This window comes from Takifugu flavidus, chromosome 1 (genome assembly GCF_003711565.1).
Source record: "Takifugu flavidus isolate HTHZ2018 chromosome 1, ASM371156v2, whole genome shotgun sequence".
NCBI classification, from domain to species: domain Eukaryota; kingdom Metazoa; phylum Chordata; class Actinopteri; order Tetraodontiformes; family Tetraodontidae; genus Takifugu; species Takifugu flavidus.
In genome coordinates this window covers 14,802,972-14,823,852 of record NC_079520.1, presented here as the reverse complement: position 1 = coordinate 14,823,852, position 20,881 = coordinate 14,802,972, and the positions used below count along the sequence as shown (strand labels likewise).

The 20,881-nt window shown below is 44.2% G+C and overlaps 3 protein-coding genes across 7 annotated transcripts in view; all 3 read left to right on the top strand.

Moving 5' to 3' along the window:
- The first annotated feature begins 19 nt into the window (after positions 1–19).
- On the top strand, positions 20–1,294 carry LOC130523310 (gamma-crystallin M2-like). 2 transcript variants are annotated; one of them, XM_057028467.1, is made up of 3 exons: positions 20–71; positions 222–464; positions 828–1,294. In XM_057028467.1, exons 1-3 carry the CDS (start codon positions 63–65, stop codon positions 1,101–1,103), a joined length of 528 nt encoding a protein of 175 aa, XP_056884447.1. In that variant the 5' UTR covers positions 20–62; the 3' UTR covers positions 1,104–1,294. The 2 variants fall into 2 exon arrangements, with proteins under 2 accessions (XP_056884447.1, XP_056884437.1); XM_057028457.1 differs by having other exon boundaries at positions 34–126.
- Positions 1,295–2,230: 936 nt separating this feature from the next.
- On the top strand, positions 2,231–3,263 carry crygs3 (crystallin, gamma S3). The gene is made up of 3 exons (XM_057028577.1): positions 2,231–2,308; positions 2,466–2,708; positions 2,841–3,263. Exons 1-3 carry the CDS (start codon positions 2,291–2,293, stop codon positions 3,105–3,107), a joined length of 528 nt encoding a protein of 175 aa, XP_056884557.1. The 5' UTR covers positions 2,231–2,290; the 3' UTR covers positions 3,108–3,263.
- Positions 3,264–18,180: 14,917 nt separating this feature from the next.
- The window catches only part of LOC130523203 (diacylglycerol kinase beta), a 42,712-nt gene continuing 40,011 nt past the window's right edge, over positions 18,181–20,881 (top strand). For 3 of the 4 annotated variants that reach the window (XM_057028281.1, XM_057028263.1, XM_057028254.1), the window contains exon 1: positions 18,181–18,532. The gene's annotated coding sequence lies outside the window, so the exon portion shown is untranslated. The remainder of the gene's footprint in view (positions 18,533–20,881) is intronic. The other variant, XM_057028272.1, reaches the window with a different exon arrangement.

Genomic DNA, 20,881 nt, shown 5'->3' with positions numbered 1-20,881 from the left:
CTTTGATATAAACCACACCAGCACAGCTTCAGCTGGGTGGGAGGCAAAGCAGTTACTTAACAATGGGGAAGGTGAGGAAAAGAAGAACTTGTATTAATGTCTCTTGAGGCTGCATCTCCAGTGCATGTAACATCTTTTTTCTGTGTAGTTAAGCTGCTGTTATCTTTGTTTAAATGTTGGCATGGTGCATGCATGAATTCTTTTGTTTTCGGTTTGCTCAGATTGTGTTTTTTGAGGATAAGAATTTTCAAGGGCGAAGCTACGAGTGCGCCAGCGACACTCCTGACCTGCGCACGTACTTCAGCCGCTGCAACTCCATCAAGGTGCAGAGTGGCTGCTGGGTGCTGTACGAGCACCCCAACTACACTGGCAACCAGTACGTCCTCAGCCATGGGGAGTACCCTGATCACCAACAGTGGATGGGCTTCAACGAGAGCATCAAGTCGTGCCGTGCAATCAAAAACGTAAGCTCGGGATCCAGAGCGGGACTTTTGGCTCACACTGTTTTTGATGTCCTATTAGGAAAAAGGTAGCTGTTGAAAATCCTCTGGGAAAAAAGCAAAGACCTTCTTTTGTTACATTTTTATCTCAGCAGAGGGTGCCAGCTTTTGTGAAATAGCTCAGAGGACACCAACCAAATATTAACCAGCCCAATTCTAACAGAGAGCTAAAGGGCTCATCATTCGGGCAGCACATTTAACATCATTCATAGGACAGCCTGTAGACAAAATTCCTGACAGAGGGATGGGAATTAGAAAGGGGGAAAGAAAGGAAAACGATTACATATAAAAATATTAATGCTGCTTTTTTTTTTTTACTTGTTCAAGGTGTATGGAAAGTCCTGGAAGATCAGATTCTATGATAAACAGGATTTTGGAGGCCAAACTGCAGAATGTGTCGTAGACTGCCCGTCAGTTTACGAGACCCTTAACTTACGTGAGTTCCACTCATGTGTGGTGATGGATGGTGCCTGGGTACTCTATGAACAGCCAAATTACCACGGACACCAGTACTTCCTGGAACGGGGCGAGTACCACAACTACACAGACTGGGGCGCCACCTCTCCTGCTGCTGGATCCTTCCGGATGATCACAGATTTCTAGAGCATCATGGTCATGCACAGTGTTACAGCCCCTAAATAATTATATCAAGTCCTAGCTCTGGAGTCCTGACCTGGCTTCAGGTATTCCAGGAAAGTCTGGGAAACCTTCAGTCTCCCACCTGATTTTCATCTAAATTTGAATTTATATCACCACCCTGTATTGCAATGTCAATAAATGATGCATGCTCTGTCTTTTGCCTCTGTGGGTTTTTGGTTTTGTGTTTTTATGCCCACATAGCAGACTGTGGTGCAGAAATATACTTCAACCTGGCTTCTTACTATACTGTGAAGCTAGCAATATTAAGCAAAAGTGTTCAACATGCATCAGATTTGCTAAATAACAGGGTCCCAAACAGCCCACACCAGGAACACATGGCTCAAAAGCATCTACTCAGAGTCTTCTGCAGGTCAACTGTTGTTCTTGGTTAATGGAAATAATGGAAAACCTCAACAGAACCAAGTTCATTCTTTACAGAACAGACATCAACAGTTTTTAGAATTAGTTGCCAACAACTACAACCCTTATTATTGGTTTAAAGTGTTTTGTCTCAATTTATTTATAGCTGGAAGGCTACAGCTGCTGTGAGAAAACCTCATAAATGCAAGGTTTGTTTTTTCAAAAGGGCCTTCAAGAATACATCTGAGTTTGAAAATAATTGTTTTCTCATCATCTCATCATCTTCAAATAATATTTGCACATTGCTGTTCAGGACATATTATGTCGCGGTTTACTGTCTTAAACAGAAGAGCGGTCAGCTGCGGCATGGATGAAGGCAGCCAGTGGAGCCTCGTGTCATCAACATACCACCAACGGTTCAACTGTTTACCACACTGCCACGTGGCTGTAAGCCAACATCACTCGGACTCGGCCTCCTCTGCAGCCTGCACCGAGAAGGGCAGATGGTTTATTTGGGACAATACGTAGTTTATGGGATCTGGCATTGGCAGATCAGACGCTCACTTGCCGTAACAGTGGCTGCTATAAAGCTGAGCAGAATTTAAAACAATGGCAGAATGCGCCATTGTACACGTATAAATGCTGAGCTCATTAAAATGACAATGGCATCCCCCTGGCAGTGCATTTCAGTGTGCCCACATTCTCCATATATATATAAAACAGGAGCAGGCCTGGATGCAACATTCTCCACTTAAAAGGGTGTTTTCACAAATTTGTACCGAGGCCAAAACATGGATGCTGTGGGGAAGGTAGGGAAGCAAACCCGAGCAAAATGCTCTTCCTCCTTAAACTTAAATAACTTTATTTTCCATCGAGGCCATTTAACGGGTGTGACATAAACACCCCCAGCATGTTACGAGTGGCCTGTTATGCATTACATCCGTGTCGTATCTTGTGTACTTGCAGATCATCTTCTATGAAGAGAAAAACTTTCAAGGGCATTCTTTTGAGTGCAACAGCGACTGTCCTGAGCTCAACATCCACTTCAGACGCTGCAACTCGGTACGAGTGGAGAGCGGCGCCTGGGTCCTGTATGAGAGGCCCAATTACCTGGGTTACCAGTACATTTTGACAAAGGGAGAGTACCCGGACTACCAACGCTGGATGGGATACAATGACAGCGTCAGGTCATGTCGGATCATACGAAATGTGAGTCAATATTTTTTTGTTTTACATTTAAAAATAAATAAATCTAGTATTTAGAATAAATGACATTTTCAGCCAGTTTGCACAGTAACTAAGAGACGATCCCTTGAACTTGCATAAATGTTTGTTTTGCAGATTTCCAGTGTGTTCAGGATTCGCGTGTACGAGCGTCCTGACTTCAGCGGCCAGATGCTGGAGTGCACGGAGGATCTGAGGGATCTGGCTGATCACTGGCATCGCCATGAGGTTCAGTCTGCACAGGTCCTAGATGGCACCTGGGTCTTTTTTGAGCTTCCCAACTTCCACGGACGACAGTACCTGCTGGAGAAGGGGGAGTACCGGCGCTTCACAGAGTGGGCAGCCATGAACCCCAAAGTTGGCTCCTTCCGCCGTGTGGTTTAGTCTTTGTTTCTCTCTTACGTTCGTGTTTTGCATCAGTGTTTTTCGAGTGTAATAAAGTAACATGCTCAGTATCATCACTCTTCCATGTCTTCATCATCATTGCCTCTGTCCTTGCTAGGATGGAGGATAATAGAATAAAGGTTTTTTAATGAGAAATGGTGGTGGTATAAATTATAATCAAATCTATAGACAATTAAAAGACTGTTGATGTTGTGCTGCATTATAGCTAAAATGCTTTTATTTTTTGGTAATTGGATATTTTCTATTTTTGTCTAATTCCAACTAAACAAATTTGGATCACATATGACACACGTGACTTCCTGGAGTACGGATGAGAATATAGACAGGATCCTTGGGTAGGAAGATTTAGGAGTATTCTGCAATCCTTTGCGCTGGAGTCTGTAAACAATAAATTGTTATAGTTACCACTTTAATAAACATGAAAGTTTGTATTGTTTCAGTTTTATCTTTTAAATAATATTTCTGTTTAAATGACAGAAATATACAAAAACAAAAATGGGTGTGCATGCTCATGTGGAGATCAGGAGCTGCAGTTTAATCAGAAAGCTGTAGCCTGATGTGTTGATAATAGACACCCTTACGTGATATATATTACATGAAACATAAAAATCAGAGCAGCACCACGGTCAATTCTGTTTATAATAAAGTCCCCACGAGCTTCGTTAACAATGGTTATATTGCAGATGGGCGAATAATCATATGCAGGCTTTGTGAGAAAGTGTAGATGTTACATTTGGCTCAACTTTAAGCAAATGATTTTGCTTAAAGTTTTTTTTTGAAAGAAACAATTTATAAAGATCTTTTTGAAAGTCCATGTTTATACCTTTAACTGGAACTGAATTACACCAAACGAGAGCTGAATAGAAGTGATGAGTCGGGAGCTGCACACAGAAGCATGTGACTGCCTCTCATCAACATTGGGATGGACCTTTCTACTCCACTGAGCTAATGGGCCAGAGGTCACTGAGCCCAGCTAAGCCTCCACACAAAGGCCTGCAGGTTGCTGATGACTCAGTGAGATTTAGCAGCTGCAGTTAGTGCTGATGCTGAGCTCAGAAAAAAGAGAAATGTGACAGACCCCAACAACACAAATGCACTTCAGCCTGCACACACTCCCAGCTGCAGCTATTCATCCCCAAAGCCTCTGTATTTACTGCGGTTTCACTCTCTGACGCTTTCAATAAATATTCTAGATGTTGTCCAGTTGTTTTAGTGGCAACATAAAGAGTCAGTGTGCACCGTCCTGTGGGTGATATTTAGAACTGCAGCTCCCCCCCCACCCCCCCCCCCCCCCCCCCACACACACACACAATTCTTTACTATTACATAAATTCTGTTTTCACCACACTACATTTCTGACTTCTATGAGGTATCTGGCAAAAGGGATAAAAATTCTCAACTCAAAAGCTAAAACTCCATTTGGAAATATTCCGGCAGGTGCTTTAACACCGTGTTAACAATATACCAAAATGCTAGCAGCAGAGCTTTTCAATCTCGTAAGTTTCAAGGTGGGGCTTCAGTTTTTCCAGCCCTTCCAACAGTTGCTTGATTGGCTTAAGATCTGGGGGAGTTGGAGGCAAGACAACATTTCAAATGTGTTCTTTTACTCCTCAAACTCTTCCTGAAGCATTTTATTCCTGCTGAATGAGGCCACAGCAGTCAGGCGGGAAAGTGCCAGGTCTGCAGGTGGTGGAAGTCAAAGCAACATCCACATGGATGGTAGGAGCCACGGTGGGTCTGCTAATAGCTATGCAGAACCAGCATTCATTTATTCAACCATTTGAGCTACAATTGGGAATAAATGCATTCTTAACTATGGAATTAAACTCCATTGGACACTATAGCTGGACAAAATAAATTTGCTCTCAGTCTTTGACATCCTGTTGTCGTCTGGGCAGTCCCCCAACAAGGAGGTCATGTCCCTGTGATGTGGCTGTGTTCCCGTGACACCTGCCGTTAGTCAATAATCTCCCCGCCTTGGTGACACATCTATCCCCTTTCACAGCGTGCAGCTCACATGCATCCTGCCCATTTGGGACCTTCATTTGAAGCACGGTCTTTAGAGGATAAACTCGGTGGGGAAAAAAATCAGGAAGATAGAAATGGCAGGAAAGCATGTTTACAAACTCTTCCGTTTCACCAGTTAATGATATAATGATCATCAGATGTGAAACACGACACATTCGTGCATTCATAAGACCAGGTGATGTAAATTCAAAGTTTTATAAATCGCTAGACTCCTTTAAACTTGGCCGTGATACATAGCAAAAGAGGTGCTACTACATAGTAATTATGCCCATATTTTTGCTGCTATTCTCTTTTCCTACTATTTTGAGAAAGTAAAAATGAAAATAGGCATGAGCAACTAAAAGCAACAATCAAATACCTACTTAATAAGTAAATGAAAGAGCCTCAATAATACAGTAAATAATATTGCATATTATATAAAATAATATAATATTAAGTGTAATTTTTTTCTTAAATTCATGTTATGAAATCTACAGTTCCTAAGTAGCATTGTTTTTTAGACTAAGGTAAATAAAAATGATTTTGTTTCGTGTCTCTTCTGTCTGTTTGATATTTCAGGGTTTATTTTACTTTGTAAACCACAAGATGGCAGAATTGTACACACTAACAATCAATGGCGAACAACGTCGACAAGAAAAATAATGGCGCAAATGGATTTTTATCTTCTTCTATAATTTAGTGATAACAATCCTAACACGAGAAGAGAGATTTGTTTTATTTATAAAACATTCTGGTGCAGATAAGAACTCTGAGGGGAAGAATTTTGCTGTGAGCTGAGTGATTTGATGCAGTACATAACTATACGCAGTCAATACATAAGTCCTCACATTCACAGTGAATATGGATTTTTGCATTCCAGCTCTCCTCTTGCTATAGCTTGTCTATATTTGAACTAAAGCTTTACTGGGGAGCCTGGTATGACATCAAGCTGGGTGAAGGGCATCATTGCCATGGAAACCCATCTCCCTCTGTTTCTGTATGATCTGATGCAGCATGCATTTAAGAACATGAAAGCGATATTATTGCAGACATGCATCCCTGCACGACCGACAGATACAGTATATCTGTGGAAGGGAAGCTGCCACACCAGTGCAGGAAGGCTGGACATCCCAAAATGGCAAAGAAAAAAAAGGTTCTTTGACAGCAGCTGTTACCTGTAGTAGCACGCTATTACATACCGGTAAATAATTTTTGTTTCATGCAAAAATAGGGCACATTTACATGTGAGTATGCTTTTTTTGTAGAGTTAATTTGATCATTATTGTGCAGAACTCTGAAATATATTATTTACCACATTTTGGAGTGACTCTAAAAGATATTGATTGCGTCACAAAGACGTACCAAAGATTTCGATATTAACACAGCATGTCTGTACTGGTGGTAGTGTGAGGGATGCAGATCGGGCTTTTAGTGTTCTGACGTAGATCATAACAAATATTTCATGTCTGCCACAGAGATGAACTCTGCAACATTTCCAAGCCTCATTCAAGTCAAAAATCCCACAGATGGCTTTAATTGTACAGCACCTCCATTCGCCATGTGTGCCAAGATAAACAAAGCTTTATGACTGATGAGGGGGAGGGCAAGAACGACTGCAGTGTCCAACACACACTAAGCAGGCCATGTATGCACACACATGCACAGGAATAGGACAGCGCTGCCTGTCCGGGAGTGTTTACACTGCAGTGTGAGGGGGATCCTGGGAGGCAGCTATTTTTAGCTCCAGTTTCATCATTCCTCTCTTTCTGCCCTGCGTACAGCTGCACACTGCTGCTGCATTCTAATGAAGAGGATGACTGATTTGTGCTGGAGAACACTTTCCTCTGAGGGACGTTTCAGTATATCTTCAGTGTTTTGGGGCAGCTTTTACAAATTCAAACGCACTGCTATTTCTGGGTCGTATCACAAACCTTTCGGACATTTTGCCTTAATTCTGAATACGTTTCGTCATCATGAGCATCTTAGTGAGAGACTAGTTTCAGCTGTGTCCTTTTAAATACAGGGTCACTTGATTTCGTTTACAAAATGACAGGTTACATTTATAAAGGGCCCATAAAGGTGTAAGAAAATGAAATTAAACGAAGCTGTGTAAGTCCACAATTAATGACCAGACAGACTAACGGAAGAGATCTTTAATGAATTAACCAAACAGAGCCTTTTGTTTTGTTTCTTGTCTGACTGATTCTGTGGTATTCTCTTTAAAGGGACATTGTCCTGGAGACGGCCCAAAACAACCCAACTCATGCTTGACTCATTGGTTCCCAAAGCAAGGTCTATTGATAGTTCTCATGGAATGGAAAATGGACATAACTGGGATGAACTTGTATTTTCCTTTTTCATTCCCTCATGTTAGTTTTTCAACTGCAGGCTTTGGCACTTCTCTTACACATCATGAGATTTGGATTTGCTTTGTTATTACAGGATCTATTCTTAGAAATGTAAACCAAGATTTGCTTCAAAGCAGCACACTGTGGTTTGTTTGGAGAGCCTGGGTTACGTCGGTGTGCTGAGTTTCAGCCAGGAAGCAGAAGAACTACTGTAGATACATATACTCTGGGCCCACAGTCACGCCAGCAAACATGATGTTGGTGAATCCTGCAAACATCAGTGTCTTTGGTGAAGAGTTTCCATTTTCAACACCAAATTCAAGTAATTCAAAATGTAATTCCAGATCTTGCAGCACATCCATCTTCTAATACAGTGCTCAGCATCCTGGTCCTACAACACCCACAAGGTCTTCTGTCCTACCAGGCAGACAACTGGCAGTAATTCTCTTTTAGTTCATCAGGTATAGCCGTACTCGTTTAAACGGTTGTATGCCTTTCCAGCAGGGCTGGAAACACATTTCTGTGCCAATGTCCATCTTTTCCCTTTACATTTCAGCTCGAGTTCAGCCAGCAGGGGGGTAAATAATAATTCCCTCTCCTGTATTTGCACTCCTGGGCAGCTAGGACAGGGCAGCATTTTTAATTAAAACTGCTGAGCCCTGGAAATTCTGGAAGGAGATTTGGCAAACACGGACAAGTGTTCTTCCTATGGTGCATCAACATGGATGATTTCAACACGACACTAACACATTTACAGCCTCCATGAGAAAACCCTCTGTTTTGAAAAATTATCTTGCCTTTTTTCCAGCTCCATTTTCTTTTCTTTTTTATTTAAAGTCCTTTACTGATCCAGCAGATAACACTGGGCTTATAGTTCCCTGCAAAACATGTCATGATGTATGTCTTGGTTAGATATTGACCGCAGCTCATTTCTAATTTTAGACCATGACAAAGTCACGTACACCATCTCCTGAATTACCTCTGAAATGCTAAAGGACTTCATGCATGTTAAACCCCAACATGAGGCTGTGCTGGTCTAGCTTGGTAACAAAAAAAGAACCTTGGAAACTTAAAAGGAGTGATGGGTGTTCAAGGGCACCTGTGAAACGATTATGATGGAGAGACACCTTGTAATTTGTTGCATGGCTGAAGAGTCCCATCGATTTTTGCAAGAAACTGACCTGAAAGAAAGATCGGTGAATGATTCCAGCCTTTAATGCAGAGTTGATTGAAGCTGATATTAAAAATGACTTCTCCTGCACTTCTTTGCTCCATTGTGTAGATCTCCTGACTGCCTTCCTGCAATTCTTTCCCTGATCTCTTTGGCCTAATTGAACTTCCTACAGGCTGTCTGTCTGCTGTAATATGGATGGATGCCTGATGGACGACCCTGTGGTGCACATGTGGAATCTGAAATATGCCTGTGATAGAAAAACTGGTGAGTCAACCTAGGCAGCTGCCTGATAGCAGCATATGCAGGAACCTGAGCAGGCCCCCAACACTGCTTCACAAGCACCAGTGTGGGTCTCTGTGAGGCGCCTACAACCACAACTCCTCTCCAAGTCCTCCCTAATACTGGTTATGTTGCAACACATCTGCAAAACTATTCCATAAGCCGTATTTTTAAATGATGCATGATAATTAAACACCCACACAGTTGTTTAGTTGGGATTTATTTTATAGTATGTTGGCTGTCTTTTCAACTCGGATAAAAGCCTGAAATATCACAAATGTATGATAAATTTTGGATTAGCGCAGTAGCAGAGCATTTGAGTGTTTGTAATCTGTGACATTACTTCATTGCACTGCGCCTTTGAGCAGAGTGAGGTTTATGTGGAGCCTGAAATTAATTCAGTACTGCCAAAATTTGCTCGGTTGTCTTCTGCAGAGTTTTTGTTTTTAATGGTGCACATGTTACAATTAGCTTTCCTTCATGTGCGTTGCATAATGTGTACCGATGTGGAAATTAGTCAGTATTTTATATAGGTAGCTGTTTTATGCACTTTTTATTGAGGAAAAAAAATTAAGAAAGAAGAAAGGTGTTTTGAAAAGTCCAAATTCCTCACAGTGAAGTTGCAGGAAGATTCTGTCAGTTGTGACTTGCTTAATGTCGCCTGTCAGGGCTTCAGTCAAAAATAGACTCCCTGCATATTCTCTGTGGATCAGAGTGAGGACCCACTTCTGGGAAACAACACAAACGCTTACAGGAAAGGTTGCAGATTAGCTCCGATGCCGCGGTGCAGCTGTTACTGGACCTACATGTGTCCAGCTACCAACTAACCTGAATAGCTTAAAGTACCGGTAGGTATCTAATCAGAGTTTGGTCTAAGCGCTGTTAAAACATGAATAAATTGTAAAATGATGTGGAACATAAAATCACGATCAGCAGCTAAAAGATGAACACATTTTAATCACAGATGTGAGCAGAAAGGTCTGACCCAGAAGGGAAGAACTCTTAAATACACAGGAAGAGTAAGAGACATTTAGCACAATTTTTGGCAAAATTATGGTGATTAAAGATGTGGAAACAGACAGAGAGGAGACAACATGAGTCAGGCACAAGTGAACAAAGAAGCTGCTCCTGAACCTGGCAGCTCTGTTCTGGCGGTTCCTGCAGTGCCTTCCAGAGGGCAGGAGGGCAAACAGACTGTGTGCAGGATGGAAGGAGTCATTAGCAATGAATGTTGCTCTTTGGAGGCACAGCTTCCTGTAGATGTCTCCAACAGAAGAGCGCAATCCTCCAGGCGCTTCAGTAGTGAGGGCGACGGTGTTCTAAAGCCACCCCTGACAGAAAGACACTAAGATATAGAACTGGACCAGAAGAACAGCTGTTCTGCTTATTGTTACATCGATTCTCGGTGTTTCACTTTCTCTTTGTGTGCATGTAAGTGTCAGTCCTGACTGAGGGCCTGGTAGATGATACACGAACAGATGTGCATCTGAGAGGACTCCAAGATGTCAGCAGCTTCTTTTTAAACAGCGTTTGGCAGAGTGGTACTGCCAATTCTATACATTTGTCTTCTTTATCTCATCATGGATCAAACAACAGTGTTTTGAAGACATTTTACTCTCGATTTCTGAAATCATTTTTTGTAAAACTACCTCTGAATGTGAAATATTAACATTTCAGAAATGTAAAATCAGATTCTTAAAATAACAGTTACCACTGCTTTTCGCTTAACGATTCTTTTCTCTTAACCACTTTAGTCCTTCTGGGGTCACCAGGAGGGTTCCCAATGGGTGAAGGCAGGGTCCACCCCTGGATGAGTGGCCAGTTCATCACAGGGCCCAATATGACCATTTGCGGGTTCAATATCTTGCTCATGGGTACTTTGGCAGTGTTCCAAAGGTGTCCTGGCACCTTTCACAATATGCTTTCTCTGCACTGGGGCTTGAACCCAGAACCCTCTGCTTCTCAGCCCAGTCCCCAACAGACTGAACTACCACCATTAAACTCTTAATAATTCTGATTAATAAATTAAATATTGCAAATGGGGGCACTAACAAGGAGCCAATTCAAACAAACACATCAACACATCAACACTGTGGTGTTTGTGTTGCCAATGACTCTGTCCAATGTGCTGAAAAAAAGCCACTTGCACTCCCTGCCCTGCCCTTCTTGCCCACAGAGCTCTCCACCACTTACAAATTTTGTGTGCAGATACTTTGTTTACTCGTTTAATGGCTGCAGGAGCAACTGGTTGTGATGCTCCAGGTTGGTTGCAACTGGAGACTGTTCAATGAAATTCCTTTACTTTGCCAATGCACAGGGCTGTTAAAACAGGGGATATAGTGAACCTCAACTAAACTTACATTATTCACAGTGTGCAGCACACCCTCACAATTTCTGCAGAGTTGTCTAGTACTTATTCTTTTTCTTATTCTTATTATTAGTATTATTCTTCTTATTCTTCTTCTTCGTGAGAGGAGTGCGAGCAGAAGAGAGTGAAAAAACGGTGTGAAAGCGCTTTTTTTCCTATTCATTTCTTGTATGTGTATGAATGCTGGATAATATAGTTTGATTTATTGTGGTGTTTTTCGCATTGATATTGTTTTAAGGAGTGTGTGTGTTTGGGGGAGGGGGGGAGCGACCGCGTGCGGCCGTCATGGCGGCCAACGCCGGTTTAACCGTCTTGAGTCGGAGGCGCGGAGTCAAGGTGGGAGCGGGCTCCGTGCTCAGTGTGGAGGAGGTGGCTCTGGCTGTGGGCCAGAAAATTGGCCACAGCTCAATTAAATCCGCCGCCCGTATGAACATGGCGGTAGTGCTGTTCCTGGCCAAGGTGGAACAGGTTATCATGTTGGTGGAGACGGGGATCACGGTGGGCGGACAGTTCGTCCAGGTCACTCCGCTGACGCAGCCGGCGGCACGGATTATCCTGTCCAATGTGCCGCCGTTCATTAGCGACGAGTTCCTGGTACGGGAGCTGCCCCGGCATGGGAAATTGGTGTCTCCCATCCACAAAATGGTGTCGGGGTGTAAGTCACCGCAGGCAGGTGCATATGATCCTCAATAACAGGGCGGAGGAGTTTAATTATCGGTTCATCGTCCGCGTGGACGATTTTGATTACACCCTTTTTGCAACCTCCTCCGCCCTGAAATGTTTCAATTGTAACGAGGAGGGACATCTGGCCAGGGCTTGTCCGAGCCGCGTTGTTCCGGACACGCCGTCGGCGGAGCCCGCCGCTCCTGCGCCCGTAGCGCTGCCGGCCCCGCGGCCCGTTCCGGCGGCGAGGCGTCGGTGGCTCAGTTCAGAGGGAGGCCCCACTGCCCCGGACGAAGTGGTAACGGAGTCACAGGTGGAGGAGAAGCGGAAGTGTGTGCGTGAGAGGGAGGTGAGTGGAGGGAGCGATATTGTGGAGATGGTGGTGGAAATGAATGGCGAGAGTGATGAATCAGGGGGGAAGGTGGACTTAACTGAGGTGGTGTGTGATTTGAGTGGCATGATGATTGATGTTGTGTGTGATTTGAATGAACTGGGAAAAAATGGTGAGGTGATGGGTGAAACATTTAAACTGGGTGAGGCAGGAGAGACCGGGGACACGATCCAAACAGGTGAACTGGCTGGAGTGAGTCAAGTGATGGGTGAACTTGGGGTGCCAGGGATAGCGGCCAGTGAGCTGGGTGAGGGGGGAGTGAGCACAGGTGAGTGAGGTGAGGAAGCAGTGAGCACAGGTGAGTGAGGTGAGGAAGCAGTGAGCACAGTCGAGGGCGCTAGTGGTGTGTCTGAGTGGTAGCTTGTTCCCGCAAAGCGGCGTAACAAGTGTAAATGCGCAATAAAGGACAAGAGCGATCGTAAAACTGGGCGGCTGGAGGATGCAGCCGCTGGCACAGACACCAGCGACTGCGAGTCCATATCAGATTGCAGTTCACTGTCCCGCACAATGCCAGACGGGCACGAACAATTTGTACACTCCCAGCATGCTAAAAAACTTCCTGACACAGACCAAGGGCATGAAGGGCCTTAATCTGGAAAAACATTTTCCCAACATGCTCCTCTTCGTCCAGTCGGCGAGTCATTTAATTAAACACAGGGCAACGTCGGATCTCACCGACCCTGAAATTTTCAGGCTTAAAAAACATAAGGGCAAGGCGAGGAAACGGCTCAATAGATAAAAAAGGCTTGTTATGTCTCCTTGTTTTTTTTACTGTCTTTGATTTTAACTTTCCCCTCACTATGCAGACTTTCAGAGTGGGAACGTTGAATGTAAACGGCGCCACGGGCGCAAGGAAACGGGCACTAGTGTTCGACACAGCAAAAAGAAAACGAGTTGATGTCATGTTCCTCCAGGAGACCCCCAGCGACAGGAACAATGAAGCAGACTGGGAGAAGGAGTGTGAAGGGCAGGCGTTGCTGAGCCACAACACCACCATCGGTGGTGGAGTGGGCCTCCTTTTCTCTAGGGGCTTCACTCCATCATCCCTGGAGGTGGAGCATGTGGTGAGGGGACGTGTCTGGTGGTGAAAGCACGCCTCCAAAACCACTCCTTGGTTTTTATTAATATTTATGCTCCCACCAACGGTACAGAGAGGAAGAGCTTTTTAGGAAAAAGTTGGCACTGTTTTAAATGGTTCTGGGGACGATTTATTATTCTTGGGTGGGGATTTTAATTGCACAGAGTTGTTTTTACACCGCGACCATGCAGAGCCTCATCCAGCCTCGCAACAAATTCTGAAGCAACCGGTTTATTCTCATGGGGCCAGATTCACCAATATGTTCTTAAGAATTTTCTTAGATTCTTTCTTAAGTTGTTCTTAAGAAGTTTCTTAACCCTACGTCGGATTCATCAACGCGTTCGTAAGCCTCAGAATTGTTCGCAGCTGTGTTCTTAGATTGATGAATGCCATCTGTTCGTAAGTTGAAAGCGCTGCCAGGTGAGTCTAATTAACATACAATTAGCATAAGTCACCGCCCACTAATGCCCATAAAAGGAACTGCAGCAGGACCCTGTAGACAGAGCAAAAAGCAGCCAAATGCCCAAAGCGAAATGCCCAAAGCTTGCCTCTCCACGCCTGATTTCTGACGCCGTGTTGAACAATCAAGAAAGGATGGCTAACACGCTTGATAAAATTGCCTCAACCCTGATGACTATAGCCAACACACTTAAAGAAATCAACGAGAATGTAAAAAAAAATAAACGTGTAAAAGCTGTGCTCGGATTGCGACAATAATGCATTTTATTCACAAACGGGCAATTAATCGCGCTCGAACGTGAACCGCGTGCCTGCAGTCTGGCCCCATCATTGCGTCAGGACGCACATCCTCACGGGGTCGTGGCTCTGTGTCCAAACACATCCAGCGGCCCTTTAACATGCCGATGGTGCGTTCAATGGTGGAGCGACTGCGCGCATGCATCTGATTGAATAAAACTCCTGTGGAGTCTGAGGGTTGGTCAGTGGTGTCAACAACCAGGGCATATCCTCGATCCCCTAATAAAATAAATCAAGATAAAATCAAATAAAAAGACAGTTTTGGCATGGTTTCCAATTTGGTTGATTAATGTTAAGTCATTGGCACATTTACGTAATTTTAAAATTCTCCGTAAATCACCAAAAATATGAAATAAATAAATATGACAGAATTATCATTGTAATATTGAATTTTATTGAACTGCACAAGAGAAGAAAACACAACCATGCCAACATGTCGGCACTGAAATGTGCGCAAGAGTACTCCTGAGTGTTCGTAGGATTTGTTCTTACCTACGCATAAATACAGGATAAGAAGAAATTGGTGAATGCCACAATCTTCGTAAAATGTTCGTAAGTGGGACTTAAGAACAAATTTGTTCGTAAGAACGTTTCGTGAATCCGGCCCATTGTGCCCAAGAGTGCATACTGGCATTTTAATTCCAGTTTAGCTCAAGATAACAGTTTTAGAGATGTTTTACGGCACTTCTGGTTAGGGCTTCGAGAGAAAAAATCCAATTTTTTCTAAGACAGTGGTGGGACCGTGGAAAAGTAGAGATACAGCTCCTGTGCTAGCAGTATACTCTCAGATAAGGAAGCGGGCAGTGGAGTTATTTTCCTCTGTACGAGAGTGGGTACTGCAGGGTTGACGGCCTGTTTGACGAGTTCTGCGGGGACCTTCCTCGGGTCTCTGGAGAGACAAACTCGCGGCTGGACAGGCCGCTGCAACTCCACGAGCTCCACGCCGCACTGCTCGGCATGAAAGAAAGGAAAGCTCCAGGTGTCGATGGGCTCACGGTAGGGTTCTTTAAAGCCTTCTGGGACATTGTGGCCCACGACATGCTGGAGATATTCAACGACAGCCTGGCCTCGGGTTCCCTGCCGTTGTCCTGCAGGAGAGCAGTGGTCACCCTCCTGCCAAAAAAGGGCAACTTGCAGGAGATTAGGAACTGGCGCCCTGTGTCTCTACTGTGTATGGAGTATAGGATTTTGTCCAAGACTTTGGCTTCCAGGCTCAGAGAGGCTATGGACCAGACACCGGGACCAGACTTACTGTGTGCCCAGCAGGTTCATAGCAGATAACGTCCACCTAATTTGGGGTGTTTTGTAAGTCTCTAGATCATTGGACATCGATACTGGTCTCATTTCGCTAGACCAGGAAAAGGCTTTTGACCGGGTTGAACACAAGTTCCTCTGGAAGGTGATAAAGAGGTTCGGTTTCAGCCCTGGCTTCATAGCGATGATCCGCGTCCTGTACTGTGACATTGCGAGTATGCTGAAGTTCAATGGCAGTCTGTGTGCTCCCTTCAGGGTGCGTAGAGGCGTCTGGCAGGGCTGCGCCCTCTCCGGAATGCTCTATGCTCTCTCCCTCGAACCCCTTCTCTCTAGGATCCATGCAAGCATGGATGGCCTGCTTCTTCCATCCTTTTATAGAAAAATGGTTTTATCTGCCTACGCAGATGACATAATAATAATGGTGTGTAGCCAGGAGGACATCGAAATTTTATTTAACTTGACAGTTTTGTTCAACCGCCTGTCCGTGGCCAGGGTTAACTGGCACAAGAGTGAAGCCCTGGCCGTTGGCAGGTGGACAAATGGGCTGCTGGTCCTTCCCCAGGATCTTGCCTGGTGGAGGGACAGCCTAAAATACCTAGGTGTTTTTATTAGGGACGAAGAAACAGAGAGGAAAAATTGGCTGGACACATTAGCAAAAGTAGAAGGAAAAATTCAGAAATGGAAATGGGTCCTCCCCCGCATGTCTTACAGAGGCAGGACTCTTGTCCTCAATAACCTGTTGGCCTCGGTGCTTTGGCACCGGCTCAGTTGTATGGAGCCCCCCTCGGGGTTGCTAGAACAACTGCAGACAAGAGTTCTGTCTTTCTTCTGGGACGGCATGCATTGGGTCCAGCAGGGGGTGTTGTACCTGCCTAGAGAGGAGGGAGGACAGGGCCTCATCCACCTGGCCAGCAGGACCACCACTTTTAGAATCCAGTTTATACAAAGGTTTTAACAGGGCCGGCGGACCTAATGTGGAGAGATGTGGCCAGATGTGTCTTCAGACGGGTGAGTAACTTGGGGCTGGATGGCACTCTATTTTTAACCGACTTAAAATTTGCTAAATTAAATGGGCTACCAAATTTTTATAAAAGTGTTATTAAGGCATGGGCCCTTTTTAAAGTTGAAAAAAGAAATGGCTCTGACTCTCTGTATTGGCTGCTAAGGGAACCCATAGTGAATGGAGCAAACCCCGAAGCCGCGTCGAGGCTGAAGGCAGCACTATACCGGACCCGGACCCTGTTGCTGCAGCACGTAGTAGCCGTGGCAGGGCCGGACCTAACGGGCGCAGAGGCAGTGGGTTCCCTGTTGGGCACCCGCTCTACCCAGGCAGCCGAGGGGGCGCTTCAGCTGTGGAGGAACAGGCTCAGCGAGAGAGAGAGACGGCTCCTTGTAGACTACGGCCAGGGGACCGAACCGGACTGTGAGGACCCCTTCCCAGAGATCAGGCTGGCTGCCCATGTCAGGAATCTCGACGGTCCTCAGGACTTTCTCCCTGCAGGCAGTCGAGAAGAAGACCCTGTATTACGACTGCGTGAGGGTATTAAACAGGAGAGGACTGTCGAACAGGAACACCAGCGTGTGGGCTGATCGGCTGGGAGGGGATGGTGCCCGCCCCTGCTGGAGGGTCTACAAGCCCCCCCGAAGAAGAGGACCGGAGACCTCCAGTGGAGGATCCTGCACAGAGCCGTTGCCCTGAACGGTCTCCTCAAGGATGAACACTGCTGTGTCGGACCAGTCCCCGTTTTGTCCCGGACGGGAAACTGTCTTCCACGCTTACAGTGAGTGTGAGAGACTCACTGTGCTTTTTAATGTGATGAAAGGTGTTTTTAATGGTTTTAATGAAACTTTTTCAATCAGATCATTTATTTTTGGTGCAGGGTAATGAAAGGCTGCTCGGATCAAGTGGTAGCTCCTAAATTTTATTTGCGGTGAAGCCAAGATGGCGATTTACATCTCACGTGAGAATAGAATAGCCAAATCTGGAGACTGGGAGGCCGCCACTGTGTGGCGCTGTAATGTACGGTCCAGGCTGAGGTGGGAGTTTGATTTTTACAAAATGATAAATGACCTCAGCCAATTTCAAGAAATATGGTGCCACAAGAATGTATTATGCACTGTCACTGAAAACCGTTTGTTCTTTGCACAACCCCTTGTGGGATAAATTATACTTACTGTTCCTTAATATTTATCTATCTATTTATTTATTGTTATTCTGTGTGTCTCTAAACAGGGCATTTTGCGTCCCTGTGTGAATTGTTAATAAAATGTTTTTGTAAAAATCAAAAATCTTCTTCTTCTTCTTCTTATTATTATTATTATTATTATTAGTAGTAGTAGTAGTAGTAGTAGTAGTAGTAGTAGTAGTACTCATTGTAGTATTATTGTTGTGTCTTTAGCCCTGACTGTTGACATAAGGTAATACAAAAAGACAGCGTTACCATTTGGGTGGTGAGTGAATTGCAGTATCAGCAGCAGCTTATTGGAAATAGATGTTGATTTGTTATTTTTCAAATGAGTAATTGAAAATATTGATATACAATTTGTATTTTTAATGAAAGGCAATTATGAATGCAGCTGAATCTGACACTGGGACTGTCCAACTGCACTTTTTAAGAAAACTTGTTTTTTTTATCATATGACATTATTGGACAAAAAATTAAAGAACATTGAAATGGAGAGAGAGAGAGAGCAAGAGAGAGCGAGAGAGAGCGCAAGAGAGAGAGAGGGAGTACTAACCATGCACACAGAATCAGGGAGAGAGAAACAGAGGAAGCAGTAACCATGCACAGATGAGAATCAGGAAGAGAGACAGTGAGAGAAAAAGAGAGACAGAGAGACGGGGAGACAGAAGGCAGCAGAAGCAGAGAGGAAAACTAATGAATTCAGGGTGGATGGAGGGATAAAGCTGCGCGCTACATGTAGCTGCAGTGTGACAGTGTGAACACTCAGAGCGAGTCGACTGCTGTTTACTGGGAGATCAGAGAGCAGCTGCAGTTCCATGTACTGTAGCCCAGTTTAACCAGCTGTGTCTCTCCATAGCTCAACAGAGATGTTGACTCGTGTTGGAACTGCAGCACTCAGAGGTAAGGAAGAGCACCGATTCATAGAGCTTTCCTCTGCTGCACTGTTTTGTCGTGGATCTCTGCTGTTTGTGTCTGTGCTCGTTGTTTATCGATTAATCCTCTTCCCTTTAACCGACTAGCCTCTTGTATGTATCCAAATGTTCCTTAAGCTTTTCCTCCCAGCAACTTTGACCGTTCTTCATTTGCTTTATATGGAGCTGAGACAACAGGCTTTGTGGGAAACGAACCTCTGGAATAAATGACATCATGATGCAAAGTGTTTTGTAGTTTGTCTGGTTTGGAATTGTCTGGTAACGATGCGTGTGTGTGCGTGTGTGTGTGTGTGTGTGTGTTGCTGAATATGGAATAATGATGAAATACAGACAAATGGGGGAAGACATTGCAATGAAAGTCTGGATTAATTTTGACGCTTCCCAGAGTAACAAGGCAGAGAAAGGTTCAGAAATTGGCTGTGTACCACAGAATTAGGAATATTATGGAATCCGTACCTTCGCCTCAGGCTCACTCGGACTGCACATCGGCACAAAACTTGGCTGGTTCTTTTTCACACACTTGTAGACATCTTAGATATATATGACACACGTTTATTCGTCCCCCATTATTGGCAGTCAGCAAGGACAAAGCATACGGTGTCCTTGCATTTCATGTCGACTGGGCTAAATATAATTCCACTTCTCAGTGGATTGGTTGGGAGTGTGCTCTACATTAATTCTTGGATACCTCCTGTGAGCACTGCTAGAGAGCCGACTTCTTGTGATTAACCTGCAGAGCTGCACCTAATTACATCGTTTCCAGAGTCGGGGATAATGGTTAGTTATTCTTTAATGGCATCCACTCAGCATTAGGGATTCTTCTTTTAAAGAAATGCGCACACACTCGCATGCACACACACACACACACACACACGCAATGAGGAGAGGATCAAAAGGAGACGACACTGGCGTGGAGACAGGAGTAATGAAAATAAGATCAGTGAGTCGTGCTGTGAGATGCAGCTCACGTTCCTGCTCCCAGGACGCTGGTGTGTACAACACTGTCCTGTGAATTCCTGTCCCTGAGAGGAGGACAGCGACGCCCTTCTGATGGGGGTCCTGCTGCTATCAGACTGGAATTCATCACATGGATTTAAAGGTGACAGACCAGGACAAACGTCCTCTCAGGACCAGTTAAATAGATCCCCGTCATTTTCGTCCCTACGCGGACAGAATATACCAGCGATGTCTCTGACATGTGGTACTAAAATAAAAATGATGGGAAATCTACCGGTAGATGATTCATCAAATCCACCTCGATGAATTGATGCCTTTTCTCTCGTGGTGCGTAAATGTTTTTAAATGTTTAAAATTCTGACATATATTAAGGAGGAATATAAATTATTGCAAAGCTGTGTATTTATTGATTATCTTACTGGTGAGACGAACACTTATTTGAAATTCTATCGCATACGGTTCAATATTGTTACACTTTCAGTTTTCAATGCTGTGCCTGAGAATATATATGAAGATCTGAATTATTTAATTCAAGCACAGCAATTCATTGATGATCTGTTTAACCGAGTAAATAAAAGCATGTACATTCATCAGCACTGAGTTGTTTACAGCTCTGAATCATTCACTTTTATCACCTAACTGGGACTATTTTCTAATCTAATCTCTCAACTCATCCTCAGCTAAAAGAATCTGTCCATATCATTTCTTAAAATAACATTCTGCAGATCGACACAAGAGCACAAGACATCAAAGTTAAAAAAGAAGGTTTAAAATGTGAAGGATGTAGCCTCGAGCCATTCCTGATAAATATTCCCCATCCTTATTTTCCTCTGTATTGATTAGTTTACAGGGAATTGCAAAACCTACTCTGAACATGCTCCAGTTCTTCACACCTGCCCAGATGTGTCTCGGTGTCAGTAAGAGCAGATCACGGCACACAATGCATCACAACACTGAGATATATCGGTGGAACTCTGACAAGGCACACGCGCCGTTGACAACATGGCCTGACGCAACTTTGGCAGGTGAATAATGATGAACAGATGCACAGGCGCGTCACACACACACACCCTTGTCTTTGTCCAAATTTTGAGGGAAAAGGGGCAAAGCTGAGTGCTGAGGTTTATTTGTTAGTAAAAAAAAAGACAGACAGACAGACAGACAGACAGACAGACAGACAGACAGACAGACAGACAGACAGACAGACAGACAGACAGACAGACAGAAAACCTACTTACATACTCCGGCTGTGTGAGGTCAAGGCTCTTTACACATTTTTAATTTTAGAATATCTTCTTATGGGACAATAAAGATCTGCAGAAGTTAGCATTTGATGACAAAGTCCGGTCACACTTATCAT